This window comes from Varanus komodoensis, unplaced genomic scaffold (assembly GCF_004798865.1).
Source record: "Varanus komodoensis strain SLA01 unplaced genomic scaffold, ASM479886v1 scaffold1, whole genome shotgun sequence".
In the NCBI taxonomy this organism is placed as follows: Eukaryota; Metazoa; Chordata; class Lepidosauria; order Squamata; family Varanidae; genus Varanus; species Varanus komodoensis.
The window spans coordinates 17,853,686-17,868,753 of NW_025335268.1; the positions used below are offsets into that span (position 1 = coordinate 17,853,686).

General features: G+C 37.5%; 1 protein-coding gene across 13 annotated transcripts in view; it reads right to left on the bottom strand.

Moving 5' to 3' along the window:
- The window catches only part of BIRC6 (baculoviral IAP repeat containing 6), a 168,147-nt gene that overhangs the window by 20,870 nt on the left and 132,209 nt on the right, over nucleotides 1-15,068 (bottom strand). For all 13 annotated transcript variants that reach the window (XM_044453246.1, XM_044453079.1, XM_044452992.1 and 10 more), the window contains 3 exons: nucleotides 9,440-9,650; nucleotides 2,533-2,678; nucleotides 129-239 (listed from right to left, as the gene is read on the bottom strand). In XM_044453246.1, the coding sequence (XP_044309181.1) occupies nucleotides 129-239; nucleotides 2,533-2,678; nucleotides 9,440-9,650 (468 nt within the window). The remainder of the gene's footprint in view (nucleotides 1-128; nucleotides 240-2,532; nucleotides 2,679-9,439; nucleotides 9,651-15,068) is intronic.

Here is a 15,068-nt window from a genome sequence, read left to right on the forward strand (position 1 = left end):
GGCTCTGTGCTGGTGTGAAAGCCCATTTGTGTGATGCATAAAGAGCACTAAGAAGAACTATGAATTTAATGACCAAGGTCTCAGATAGTGCAACAATACAAAAATAGACAGATTAAATTTCAACTTACCAAACTGGAGTTTTTTCATTATAACCACATATTTTTCCTCAAGGGATCTTAAAACAGACAAAGGCTTAGGCTTTACAGCAGCTTTTCTGGAATATTCAGCCATTTTTCTCTCTGTTATAAAGGATAAAGAAAACAGATGTCAAAACCCACAAATTTCTATTTGCTAAAAAAGCAGTAATTAAGAAGGCAAACATGTATGAATGTAATTGCAATTCAAATATAGAATTTTATAGAATCTAAAGATATTTACCACAATCTGATATGTGGAAAATTTTACACCTAGGCCAAAATCAGAGTGGACCTGCCCCTGAACCACTCTTAATTAGGATCCACCGTAATTTGGTTTAGGTCCAGTTCTACAACCAAAATGTTAGTGAGGGGGTTTTCTAAGGAGAAACAAAGGCACTATGGACTGATGCTTCCATTAATTTTGAGTCAATAGCAGCCCATTTTCTTGTGTACATCTTGGAAAATACCAACCATAGTAGTCCAAGATGGAGGCAGAACCAAATAAATGTATGCAGAATACATGTGTGTGCCTGTGAATGGATATGTATGAAGTATAAAGAAGTTTGTGCATATCTATTTTGGATATGTCACCAGTTTACACAGACATTAGTTATAACTGGTGTAATCACAGCCTTTTGTATTTTAAATACAAAAGTGCATCTTTTGCTAATTTATATGGAACTGTGTGACACCTTGCAAACACTGATATTTTTCTAAAATAAAAACAGAAGTTCTGAAATACTCTAGGGAGCACAGTAGTTTCTAATCTATGTCTCCATGTTTTCATTTAAAGATAGTACTGCTTAATACCTAATTAACCTATTTACACTATTTTTATAGAATCAGAAAATAGTAGAGTTGGAAGGAACAAAGAAGGCCATTGGGTCCAACCCCTTGCTCAGTGCAGGGCTCCAAGTTAAATCGTTCATCTTAGATGGCTATCCACCTGCAACTTGAATGCCTCTAGTGTATGAGAGTCCACAAGCTCCTTTGGTAACTTGTTCCATTGTTATATTGCTCTAACAGTCAGGAAGTTCTTCATGATGTTCAGCTGGAATCTGGCTTCTAGTAACTTGAGCCCATTATTCCGTGTCCTGCACTGTGGGATAATCAAGAAGAGATCCTGGTCTTCCTCTGTGTGACCAGCTTTCAAGTACCTGAAGAGTGTTGTTATATCTCCCTTTATTTTTCTCAAGGCTAAACATGCCCACTTATTTCAATATATTCTCATAGGGCTTTGCTTCCAGTCTCTGGATCATCCCACTGCCCTTTTCTGAACCTTTTCCAGATTGTCTGTACCTTTCTTAAACTGTGGTGCCCAAAACTGGATGTAGCACTCCTGATGAGGCCCAACTAGAGGGGAACAAGAACATGTGATTTGGCAGTGATACTTCTATTAATGCAGCCCAAAGAGCATTAGCCTTTTTTGCAGCTACATCACATTGCAGACTCATAGTCAACTTGTGATCTACCACAGTTCCAATATACTTTTCATTTGTGGAATTGTTGAGTCAATAAATCCATTCTTGTAACAGTGCATTTGGCTTCTTTTTTCTAGATGCAGAACTTGTCCGTATGGAATTTTATTCTGTTGTTTTCAGCACAGCTCTTCAACCTATCAAGATTACCTCAAATCTTCTGTCTTCTGGTTTTGCGTCATCTGCAAATTTGATAACTGTTCTCTGCACTTTCTCATCCAACTCATTAATACAAATATTGAAGAGCACTGGGCTCAGAACTGAATCCTGCAGTACCCCACTTGTTACCTCCCCTCAGTTTGGGAAGGTGCGATTGATGAGCACTCTTTGGGTCTGAATTTGTAGCCAACTGTGGATCCACCTGATCATTGTTCCATCTACTCCACTTTAAGCTAGTTTGCTAACCAGAGTATCATGGACACTTTGTCAAAAGCTTTACTGAAGTCAAGATATATTATGTCCAAAGAATTCCCACAGTCTATCAGAGAGGTTACCCAAGCAAAAAATGAAATCAAATTAGTCTAGCAGGATTTGTTCTTGAGAAATCCATGTTGGCTTCTAGTAATCACTGCATTGTTTTCAAGGTATTTGCAGAATGACTTGCATTATAAATTGCTCCAAAATTTTTCCTAGGGATTGATGTCAGACTGACTGTTCTGTACTTCCCAGGCAGGCTCTTCCATTTTTTTTCCATTCTTAAAGATGGGGACAACATTAGTCCTTCTCCAGTAATCTGGCACTTTTCCTGTCCTCCATGATTTCTCAAAGACAGTGGTTCAGAGACAGTGGTCCAGGGAGTTCTTCTGCCAGTATTTCTATTCTGTATCTTATTTGCTGAGAATCTTAAAGTCAGACCATTTCTACAGTATCTATTTTAGACAGCTATATGAAAAAGGAATGTTGCTGAGATAATTTACCTTGGTTTGCTTGGCGCAAACTTGTTGTAGCAGCATAAACTATCTCAGCAGTCCTTTGGATATCTGGCACTAAAAGAGTCAGTCCCTCTGGTTCTTGATCTGAAGTATCAGACTTCACTCCAGTTTTAGACTTATCCTTTTTAGACCTGCAAAATACAAAATGACTAGAACTTTGACAAAACTTTTCATTAAACTGAAAAGAACACAAGAAATAGTCAGTGCAAACATTTTGACGTGCATATTTACTGATTGCTATGAAAGATAATCAAAGCATACCTGCCTTTAGGCAACAGCAATGAAGCATATATCTTTTAATGTTTAGGGAATGGTTAGAATGAAAAATGTGTCACAGAAGCAATCTTGCTTAAATGTGAATGTCATACAGCAAAATTGAATTCTGACCTTTTTCGGTTCAAAGTCCTGCTTAATCTTAGATAAATTGGTCAACTCTGAGAAAGGAACATGCATAAGGCAATAGGTCTTGTATTTATATGTCAGTTCCCATGATCTTTCTGTCCTTCTGTCACTCCCACAAGTGGTACTGGTATGCTAAAATACCTTTTGACTCTAAGCTGTGCTTATGTATAAAGTCAACTTTAGAAAACTAGAATAATTTATATACTGAAATGTCAGGTTCAGTTAAGATGTTAGATTCAAAGTTATCTGTATTAAATGGTAGCATTTAATTAGAAAGTATTTAGAAATTCATTCTCATTCTGTTCCCTGTGTCAGACTAATCTGATTACTTGGTCTTGTTCAGAGAATAAAATAAATAAAATAAATGAGAGAAAAAGAAGCCTAGGCTCCAGAAGTGGCCATAAATGGCCTGAGAGAATAATTGTGGTAAATCCTCACACACCTTCCCTGGGACTTCTCAAGACCTGTGTGCCCTGAAAGAAGACACAAGAGAAGCCCAGGCTGGAGAGTTCATGCTATCAGCTCCAAAAAAGACCTGAGAAAACTATAGATTTTCCACAAGGGGTAGTATCCTATGCTGCTCATTTGCTGGCATGGCCTACTGCCACTAATGGACAGCCCCACATATTGTGTTCTTCACTTGATTCCCACCAGTTCAGGAAAGTAAATTTAGTGCTTTGGAGACAAGCCATGAGGAAGCAGAAACTCTTCCAGAATATGGCAGCATGGAAAGTTCCCTCATGTGAGCTCTAGCAGCCTGTACTATCCCAGAAATGAGTAGTGTGTCCAGACATGCTAAATTTCTCTTCCATAAGCAGTGAGCTCTGCTTATAGAAGAAAACTGGCTGGGCTGGTTGCCTGCAGGCAGTCTCCACTGGATAGTGCCCAGTGCTCTGAGGTATACCCTTTGACCTCCAGTTCTCTTAATCTTCAATATGAATGAAGACATCTGTGTTGACAATATTGTTATTTATACTCCATTTAATTGTTCACCATGCCTAGAAGCTATGAATGGAGAATGCAATGGTAAGCGTGTGCTGTTGGCCCAACAGCAGGGATGGGGCCAACACCACAGATTCATTTTCTGAGTCTGAACAACAAATGAATAAGGTTAATAACCTTCTCTGATCTGTTTTCTTCTTCTAAAATTTCAGCATTATCATCTTGCTATTGCTCACAACCAACTGCTTATTATTCAGAGATACATCTGTCAAAGATACTGTACATTATTAGTATGTTAGTTTTAGTTGTCATGTTGCTAAACTAAGTTTTCTTTCTGATTATCCTTTTCAGAGTTTTCTTTATTCTCTTGGTCTTTTTCATTCCCATTTTAAGCCTGTGGTTCCTTATATATTATTCAGCAGTGCATCTCTCTCCCCCGACCCCACTAAAAATGTAATTTTCCCTTTGATGCATCTTTACTGGCTACCTACTCTCTTTTCTAACTCAATTTAAAAAAATTTATCACTTTTTTTTTCTCTACCTCCTGCTTACCTTTTCATTTGTGATTTCCTTGTAGTCTCTTCTTCTTCCATTTTTATGTCCTTCTGGCTATTTGATGGTTTAACCTCATTTGTTCATGCTATCTCCCCCCTCACTCCTTTGCTCCTTATTCTGGAATTCTTTACTAGTGACATGCAAGTTATTTTACTTTTTTCAACTCCAGTCAGTGCCAGTCAGAATGGCCAATGGTCAGGAATGCACGCAGCTGTCATCCAAAGCTGTCATCAAAAGCTTGGGGAGAGGGCTGAGCTAGTCCATGTAATGTTCACATTTTTCTGTCTAGACTGAAAGCCCATTGAGCAGGGTATGTTATGAATTCTGTCCTGCACCTTGATTCCTTTAAGTATTTCAGAAATGTTGTGTTGACTCCAATGGTGTCATTCCACTACCACTTGTTAGAAATCATGTTTTCAATCTTATATGTAACTAATCCAATACATTAACTCCACATGTCCAAGCTGTTCTGAAACTCATTAAAACTTAGTTAGGCTTGGTGCCACTTCTGCCAATTGTGCCAGGTGTTCTACCAGCAGTTGTGTAACCACTAGTGGCATGACACCAACTCTTACAATTTTTCTGCTAGGGAATTATTGGATATAATTCCTTTTTGTATCATTCTTTACATTCAGTAAGTTTGATTTTCTTCACTATTTCACAGAGATTCATCTTTAAAGCTTTAATATATTAACATAAACAGTGTTCCTCATCATGTTCTCTGTACATCACACATATGAGTGCTGTGTCTGCACAGTGCCACTTTCAGGATGATTCCTCTATCTAAGTCTAAAATTTTTGGAGGGAACCCTGGCTCTCTTTCCCATTATAATGATACCTCCCACCTCCTTTAATGGTATGCTCACTAGTCACCCATATGTGTGATGCACAAAGACCACAATGAAGAAAGGCAGGCTGCATACCTGTAACTGTTGTTCTTAGAGTGGTCATCTGTCCATTCACACAACCCACTTGCCAGTCTTGCACTGATGTTGATGGATACTTTCTCTTTTTATATATTATCCTCATAGCGATAGGATAGTTAAAGACATAGACAGGGACAAATGTTGGTCTCCAGTTGGACTGAGAAAATGGCGAGAGCCCACCTATTTATATAACAGAGAGGGGGTGGCGCTCCCACCAAAAATTCTAGGCTTAGCTTAGGAATCTTCCCAAGTGTGGCACTGTGCAACTGGAGCACCCATATATGTGAATGCAAAGATGAACACTCAAGGAATAGCAGTTACAGATATTCAAATATGCAACCTGCCCTTTCTTTTTGTCCATTATCACACATACCAACATAGCAAAAAGCTGTCTGCACATGTAAGCACGAATAATTTCATGTTTTAGTAGTTCCAAACATTTTCCCCACCTCCTCAGAAATTAATGAATAGTCAGGTTTTCTGCATATTTAAGAGGAGATAAATGTTAAGAAACCTGTAAAACATTCAATGCAGAAGCAATTATGTTAATACTAAAAGGCTTAGAAACTAATGAAATTCAAACCATCCTTGGAGTATGTGCACAGTTAAACAAAGATTTTTTTTTTTTTTTTTTGCATCAGATTTTGGTACCCACAGAATCAACAATTTGGCTTAAAGGAATGCTAGATGTAGGAACATGTGGATATGAGAGGAAGTGAGGAGGGATGGACAAACTGATTCATTATCTTTCTCTCCATTTCTTTCATCCATCCAGACAAACTGGGGAATGCATATAGCTCGCTAAACATAACTGAACAACAGAAGCGTAGGCTATGAAGATAACAAATATTCAAAGAAATCTACAGTTTCTTTTATAATTTGTACCTTGGGATCTAATGTCATACTTGTTTCAGTAAAGGGAGACTAGGACTGTATTCGTAAGATATTCTTCTGATTTGGTTTATATCAGTTGCCTTTTTGGTGGTGTGATTAAAAAATCCCAGCAGTGCTGATTACAAGGATGACTTTATTACAGTTGTCCAGAGGTCACTAAATAGATTTATAGAATCTGACTATTTTGGTAACACTAGCACTGTGTTAATACAGCATCCACTTCCTAGATGCATCAACTATGAAATCAGGATTATTTTTATGCAATCTAAAATCTACATGTATATCTCATGGTAGTCTCTGCATGCCCCCATGTTTACCAGGATTAAATTTCTTGCTTTGTGCATGGCTAGGAGGTTACAAAAGCCATAAATGCAGTCATTTGGGGTTACAATGGGAATGTTCTATATGGCATGTTAAAATAATTAATGTAGACATGAAAGCCATGTTTTGGAATATTGGTAACAGTATCTGATTGTTTTTGTTCAGATTTACAGTTTCATTTATACTTAATGTGCTGGCTTCTTTGTATTCTTGCTATTCTCATACAATTTTTGGATGAAGCATTTTTAACTATATCAAGTAGGACAGGCTAGGCAACATGGACATTGGTATGGAAGAAGAGCCATGCTGGATCAGGCCAATGCCACAACACCTTTCTTGGCACCCACCCTATCCCACCTACTTTCTATTTTTATTATTTTAGAACAGAATTTCTTAGCGGAGTCTGGGATCACTTCAAAGCAAAGCAAGAGCCAGATCCTGCTTCCATTCTTATTTTCTTATTAATGCCTCTGGGACAAACATGGCACTTGGAGACCTTCTTCAGAAATAAAGGTAGCAGGTGGCTGTAGGCAGATGCTTTCATTCATAGTACACTCATTTTGAGGTGGTTCCAATGACAGGCTGTCAAATTCCCAAATGTGCACGAGTCCCCAAAAGTTTCAAGTCCTTGAAGGAGAGGCCTTACTCTGAGAACTCTCCCTGAAGAAGGTAAAGAGAGTGTCTACCTGGAGGAGGGCCTTCTCTGTGGTGGCACCCAGATTCCAGAATATGCTCTCCAGAGAGGTTCGCCTGGCACTCACTTGATACTCTTTTTGGCACCAGGTAAAAACCTTTTTATTTAACCATTATTTTAAGAATTAAGGATTTTAGATGTTTTAAGATTCAGTATCGCATTTTCTTTTTTTAGTTTTGTTAAATTTGAATGTTATTTATTGTTTTAATTATTGTATATTATTGATGGTAATTTTATTATTCTTCTGCTTTTAATTATTGTAAGCCATCCTGAAACATTTTATTGGGAAGGATGGGTAAAAATTTTAAATGAAATGAAATGAAATGGACAGACAGACAGACAGACAGAAGCAGGGTATCATTGAAGAGGTCTTTGGGGCAAGCTTTTGTTTTCCATTGGGAGCAATGCCTGGAAGAGGCAAAACTGAAAGCCTCTTGGACTTCTTGGAGTTTGAAAGAATCATTTTTCTGCTCTTTCCGGGCACTTCTCCCAGTGGGAAATAGGAGCTTGCTGCAGAGGAAACAGTAGTCACAACAGATTTCAAGGCAAAACTCAGCAGGAATTGACATAAGGGTGTTGATCATACTATGTCTGAACTGGTAAAAACAATATGGGAAAGTCCTGCAATTGTTAAGAAATACTTGGCGATTTTTTTCTTTTAATCCTATTTTATTTTGTATTTGAATCCCCCCCTTTTAACTTTAATTCACTCAAGAACTGGATCATAAGTTGAAGAGTTTTCATGTTTAGCACCCAGAAAGGAGGTATAGGTTGTATTTCATATTCTTGCTTTCATGCTGTGTGACAGATCCCCCTAAAACAACTCATCTAATAGGGAACACTATTCTGAGGTGCCTGGAACATTCTTACAATAAAATTATCTTGGTTCAAGTTTGCAAGTGCTTGGTTCAGTTTGCAAATAGTTTGACGTTCAGTTTGCAAATAGGTTCAGTTTGCAAATAGTTTGACGTTCAGTTTGCAAATAGGTTCAGTTTGCAAATAGTTTGAGGATTTCAGTTAAAATACTTACATAAGCTTATTTTTAATTCCTTATATCTGTACAGAGGGAACAAGGCTGAAACTTTAGAAATGGCTGCTCAAATAATCTCCCAAGCCAATATGAATGTTCATATCTGAAGGTCATTCCACAGAACAGTGGTACAAAAAGAACAAATTCTGTTGCGGTGTCTACCTCCAAATTTAATTAATTTACTTGCAGTAAATCCCATTGATTATCTAGCACAACTGGATCTCATCCACCAACAAAACTTAATCAAACAATGAAAATTAAATGCATTCATTTCCGCCTCAGTATAACAAGTATATTCTGGCAAAACTTATGTTTTGAATTGGCAGTCAACATTTTTTAGCATGGCCAACATTCCCCAAATGTTTGTTGACCAGCCAAAATAACCAGCTGGGTGGTTGTAGTATATCTGACAAGAACAGTTCATTTTTTTGCACAGAGAAACTCTCTCTTCTGCTTTCCTCATGTCTGGCAGAGACCCTCAGTCTCAGTCCACACAGTCTCCCATCTTCCAGCTCCTATTACCTGCTCCCCATCAACAAATCTTTGCAATTGTGTCCTCTCTGTTCTTCCTCTCCTTCTGCACACACATTTCTTCTTCAACTACTCCCAGCTCACTTCATCATCTTTGTTCATGTTCAAAACTCAAAGAAAAGGGTTTCATAATGTATATTTTCTGTAATTTTGTTCCCCTCACCACTCAGGACTATGCCTGTTTCTTTGTTGGGCTCCCTGCTATAATAACCCCAGCCAATCCTGAATCCAGTGCCTACACAGTGTACCTGACACGTAGTCTGCTGCTGTCCTTAGGTCTGAAGACTGACTTCTGGACATCCAAAAGAGAAAATTCATTTAGAAAATATGCCTTTTTTCTTTTTCCTTGGATTTGCTAATAAGAACATAGCACAAACTGTGTTTGATAGGACAGACTTTGCATAAAGACCTAGCTCATAAGGATGTGGTAAACCTGTGTCTGATCTATGTGCAGGAAATTATTTTGAAAGAAGAAATGTTTAATTACATGACCTGCACATCTGAAATTAGTAGTTCTGCTCAGATATAGATCTATCATCTCAGTGAAAACAGTTTTCAGTTACATTGGAAATGTAAGGAAAGTGGTTAAGGAAATACCTCAGTCGGTTAGTATAGGTATCCACACATGTTTTCATTTTCGCCAATAGAGTTCCAACTGAAGCTTGAGATTCCAGCTGCTCTTCTTCCTCTTCTCCATTTTCCCCAGACAAAGGCAGTAACAATGGCACCATAGATGTGCATGAAGCAATAGCTCGAAGGAGCTCTAAGAGCGCTCTGTAGAGGGGCACATGCCTGGCCATATCCAAAACTAGGAAAGAAAGATGGTTAAAAATTTCACCCATCTAGATTCACTTGCATAGATCTTATACACCAGGCAGAATTGCCCATTACAGATACTTGTTCAATGGGAATTTAAACAACTGCATCCTGTTGTCACTACAAAACTTGACATTTTACCAATATGATGTTGTTTATTATACAAAACTATACAAAAACCCATACTAAAAAACCAAAATCAAACAAACCAGAACAACAATGCTATTTCTACTAGGCAGCACTAATACCAAGATTAATGTGATATAGCTTATTAGTTCATTTAGTAAGGAAATCTTTTGAAACAACAGTTATCCTCAAATCACATTTCGCATAGAAATGTTCTAATTAATAAATAAATAAATAAATAAATAAATAAATCACACACACACACACACACACACACACACACAGTTCATTATTTAAAAATCATTCATTATTTGATTGTTTGAAGGAAGGAAGGAAGGAAGGAAGGAAGGAAGGAAGGAAGGAAGGAAGGAGGGAAGGAACATTTAAAACTGAAAATCCAAAACTGAATTTTTATTTACTTTTTGGGGAGGGAGCTGCAGCAGTTGGAGCATTAGGTAGATACTATTCAAACCAGGCAAAAACCTGAAGAACCACCAAATTGTAAATATAAGAACAAGAACAACTGATTAAACAGCAGTACTTTCCAGCTCAATTCAGTGGTTACACAATATAATACTGTGCAGGTAGTTGTGCTGGCAAGAATACAACTGGGAGCATGGAACTATGTTTTAGAAATAATTGCAAAAATACATGGAAAGGTTGGAGATAGGTTTGGTACATGGAGTCCATAAACTCATGTACAGCTAGCAAATTGATTATCTGACGCATACAGCAGCATATGTTGCCACACAGGGGCTTGGTTCAGACAAGAACAAAACCTATACTCAGGTGTGAGTTCAGGTTGTCACTGAACCATTAGTTATTACTGAAACATGGCCCAGACATCTTTTAACAGTAACATAGCCACACTAATTAATCATGGTTTACTAATTGGGTTCACACAACACCACAATTTACATTTTAATGGCAGCCTCTGGTTCCAAATGTATTCAATATTGAGTGGGGGTTGTTGTGCTGTGTAAACTGATTCAGTTTATTAAACTGGCTTGTTTCAACAAACCAGAGGTATGATTAACCACAGCAAGGGCATCAGATTATTTGGTAAACTGTGGTTACTCTAAAAGCAAAGTGAAATCTTCTCATCTGTCATGACAGAGTAGAACAGAAGGGTATAAAAGCACAAGTTTTACTGTGGTTTGTCATTTTAATGCTCAGCAAAGAGCGAGGCTTTTTGGCTAATAGGGTGGGCTAGAAATGAAAGACAGACAGACAGACAGACAGAATTTCAGTCTGACATTAGTAACAGAAACAATTCCCAAGTATCCATGGAAAATACATGCGATTACAACATTACTGTTCTTTCACCTGAATAGCTTTCTATTGTATAAGCATCTTTACACAAATAGCTTGCTTACAGAGAAGAAAAATATCTAAGAACAAACTTCTTCAGTTACTGGAAAAAATACATGCCCACAGAGACATTCTTATATAAAAACTAGAGAATAGGCTGGATTACAATAAGAATAGGAAAAGAATTCAGATACACTAAAGCTACAATAAATTATGAGGCTTTACTAAATATGTATTTTTCAATGCAGAGTATGTTTTTAAGAAAACAAGGAATCACAAGTAACTTGAATGAGTTGACTTAACCTAAGTTAAAATATTAGATAAGTAAATTTAGCTTAATTCTATTCTTCTAAATCCTGATTATTATTCAAAATATATTACACAGCAATCACATCTAGTCCCTAGGATGTGCTATTTTTAACTCTGTCTCTAATTCAACATATTTAAAGGTTTGTAAAAGTTCTGCTCTTTTTAGCCTTTGGGAAAAAATCCTGACCACATACATTTTCCAGGAAGGCTAAGTTCCAGAGGAGCTTTTTATATCTACCAAGCATGTTTTACTCTGAGTTAATATTCAGTTCATAGTTTCCTACTACAAATACTGCCATCCTGTCACCTACAAATGTTCTTAGATGTATCTGCATTAGTGGTCCTGAATGATGAGGAATTATTCTATCATTTTTGTGCAGGTTCAAGCTGAAATAGTCATCCTATTTTTCTCATTGGTGTTTGCAGAAGTTTCACTAACATCTATGCTGCTTTTGAGTCAGGAAACTTATATATTCCCCAAACTGCCATGTGTAAGAGGCAGCCAGAGATATTTTGGGTCACATGGTAAAATAATATTTGGTAAACTGTTATTTGGTAATCTAATAGATTATTTCACTTCAATTTTAAATAGAACCGATACATGGAAGAATGTTTGTGCAGCTCGGGTGGTACCATGACCTGTGCAGTACCTTTTGCTGAATATATCACACATATTTACAAGCCAACATTTTCTTAATTTTTGCAAAACCATACAACTGGAATCTAGCAGAGAAAAGCAGCTTACTGTGCGGAAATTTGCAAAAGCAATGCTTCTTCTAATGGAACTCTGCCCTAAATATATGTACAGTTTGAAGTAAATGATCTCTAATCAGAGTGATCAGATTAAGGCAGACTGTTCCCCCACCCCACAAACACACTTTCCAACACTCTGGGAAAAAAAACACAACTATGCTATAGAAAAGGTTAGGCTGAGTGAGAATGACTGGTCCAAGGACGCTTAGAAGGCTTCAGCACTGGAAATTTGAACCCAACACTTCAATCATTAATCTAAACCACCATGTTGAGTGAAATGATGAAAACAAATAATAGGAAAACTGTTATGAAACATTTCATTTTCTAGTAATATTGTTCTAGAAATAATTAAAACTAAGCAAGCCTTGCTCTTTGTTGATGTTCTACATCTAACTGCTATAGGGCATCTTTACTTAATCTTAAACATCTGTATTTTCTTTGTATTTACCCTTGGAATTCTCAGAAGAAAACATATTGCACTGACTGCAGTTGATAACTTGTTGTATGCTTCTTCATGCCCTTTGAAAGTGGATAAGGTTCTCTAAACCTTTTCATTCCATTTACATGTGATTTATGATACTTTTAAAATTACACTAAGGTCTTCATTTCTAAGATACAGCTTCTGTTTGAAGCATTATTGCTAAATGACAGTTCTCTAAGATAAACACAGCATCCCTGTCCACATCTGTTGCTTGCTAATCTGTCTCCCTCTTCACGGTTCTGCCTGCTACACTAGCAAATGTCAGACTGAAACTGGGCTAGATTGATATACAGGCTTTTGAAGCAAGACAGCTCTCGAACATAATGTTCCCAATGTCAAAATTGCAATGGTCCAGATTACACAGTCACCTTTACTGATACTTAGGTGATTTAATTAATACTGATTTATAGCATAGGCAACCTGACTTTAGATATGCTCATATCTGAAGTGCGCAATTTAGAAATGTTCTGTGAATGCAACTGTATATTAAATCCTGTTGTTCAGTTTTACAAGAGGCACACTAAAAACTTTTGGGCATATAAAATAGAACATCAATAACAGTGCACATGAATTTATGGAATGAACATGTTGAAAAATATTCACAAACCATATATTTTACACAGGGAAAGTTACTGAATATGAAGAATCATACAGTGAGCACTAAATAAATGTTAAGTACACGCTGTCTCCATGTTTAACACAGGACATTTTGTTCAACAGGGGAATTTTTTTCTGTTACCACCTGATGCATCCTGGTGGTCAGTATCCTGGTGGATGCATTTTTGTAAAACATCTTAGAACAAGCTTTCACATAAAATGTTTCCAGACCTCATGAACATTATGTTTTATATGAGTGGGAAAATTGGGAGAAACAAAAAAACAAAACAAAAACAAAACAAGAAACGAATCTACATACATTCATGTGTAATCTTTTTCCAAGGATAGAAACATTTTGTAATATTTGAGGCCATACCTCTATTTAAGTACTTATTATGCCAAGTTAGAAGTGGCCAAATGCGACCTATCATATAAGTGTTCCAAATAAACAAACAAACAAATAAACAAACTATAACATCTATATAAAACACACAAAATTACTAAAAATGAACAATCAAACATTACCCACTCAAATATTCTGCTGGCACAAATAGCAAAAAAGTGAGTACATCAATATATCTTCAATCTTCCTCAAAATAAGAACAATAACTGTTGGAAAACTGTTATTGCATCTACAGTTAATAGAAATACTTCAATGATAGTAACTAATTTCAAAACAAACAAGCACCAAAACTGTTTAAGGAGTGTAATGCTTTCTTCTGTATTCTTTGTAAAATATGGCAAAATACAGAAAACACCAAGAATGGTATTGAGGACACATGGTTGCCCATGGGCACCATGTTGCCTACCTCTGGCTTTACAGGGTGCACCAGAAGCTGGACAGCATCTTTGTATACAAAGGGAAGGTTTGTTTCTAAGGGCAGGAAGGGCAATGATCCAGTACTCCAATCCTCATTCTCAAGATAAAACAATTAAAATAAATATATAAAATCATCTGTGCAGCACTTATCTCACTTCTCTGCTCCTTAGTCAGTAGCAGTTATTTAAGAGCCTAACAATGATGTCCATAAATATTAGTAAAGTGTAGTGCTGGCAGTGTCTGGACCTGCTGGTGTACAGGAACTCTCAATCTAGGAGCTTCCAGGCAGGGCACTGGCGAGCAGCGCTTATCTGGCCCTGTTTGGCTGCCCAGAATCAGTGCTGGAACCCAGTAATTTATGTATGAAGAAAATCGAGACACCTTGTTCTATTGTTGTTCTATTCTTCCCACTTTCTTGGAATGTGGGTTAAAAGTAATGGTCTGATGGTGTTGTATGAGTCACAGATTGTTGCAGTTGTTAGTCACGAAGTTGTGTCCAACCCATCGCGACCCCATGGACAACATTCCTCCAAGCCTTCCTGTCCTCCACCATCCCCCCCCCGAGTCCATTTAAGCTCACGCCAACTGCTTCACTGACTCCATCTAGCCACCTCATTCTCTGCTGCCCCCTTCTTTTCCTCTCAATTGTGCCCAGCATTAGGCTCTTCTCCAGGGAGTCCTTCCTTCTCATTAGGTGGCCAAAGTATTTGAGTTTCATCTTCAGTATCTGGTCTTCTAAAGAGCAGTCAGGGTTGATCTCCTCTAGGACTGACTGGTTTGATCGCCTTGCAGTCCAAGGGACTCGCAGGAGTCTCCTCCAGCACCACAATTCAAAGGCCTCAATTCTTTGGCACTCAACCTTCCTTATGGTCCAACTTTCACAGCCATACATTGCAACTGGGAAAATCATAGCCTTGACTATATGCACTTTTGTTGGCAGGGTGATCTCTCTGCTTTTTAGTATGCTGTCTAGATTATTCTCTCCCTTTGCACGCATGTTCTTTCAGTTCACT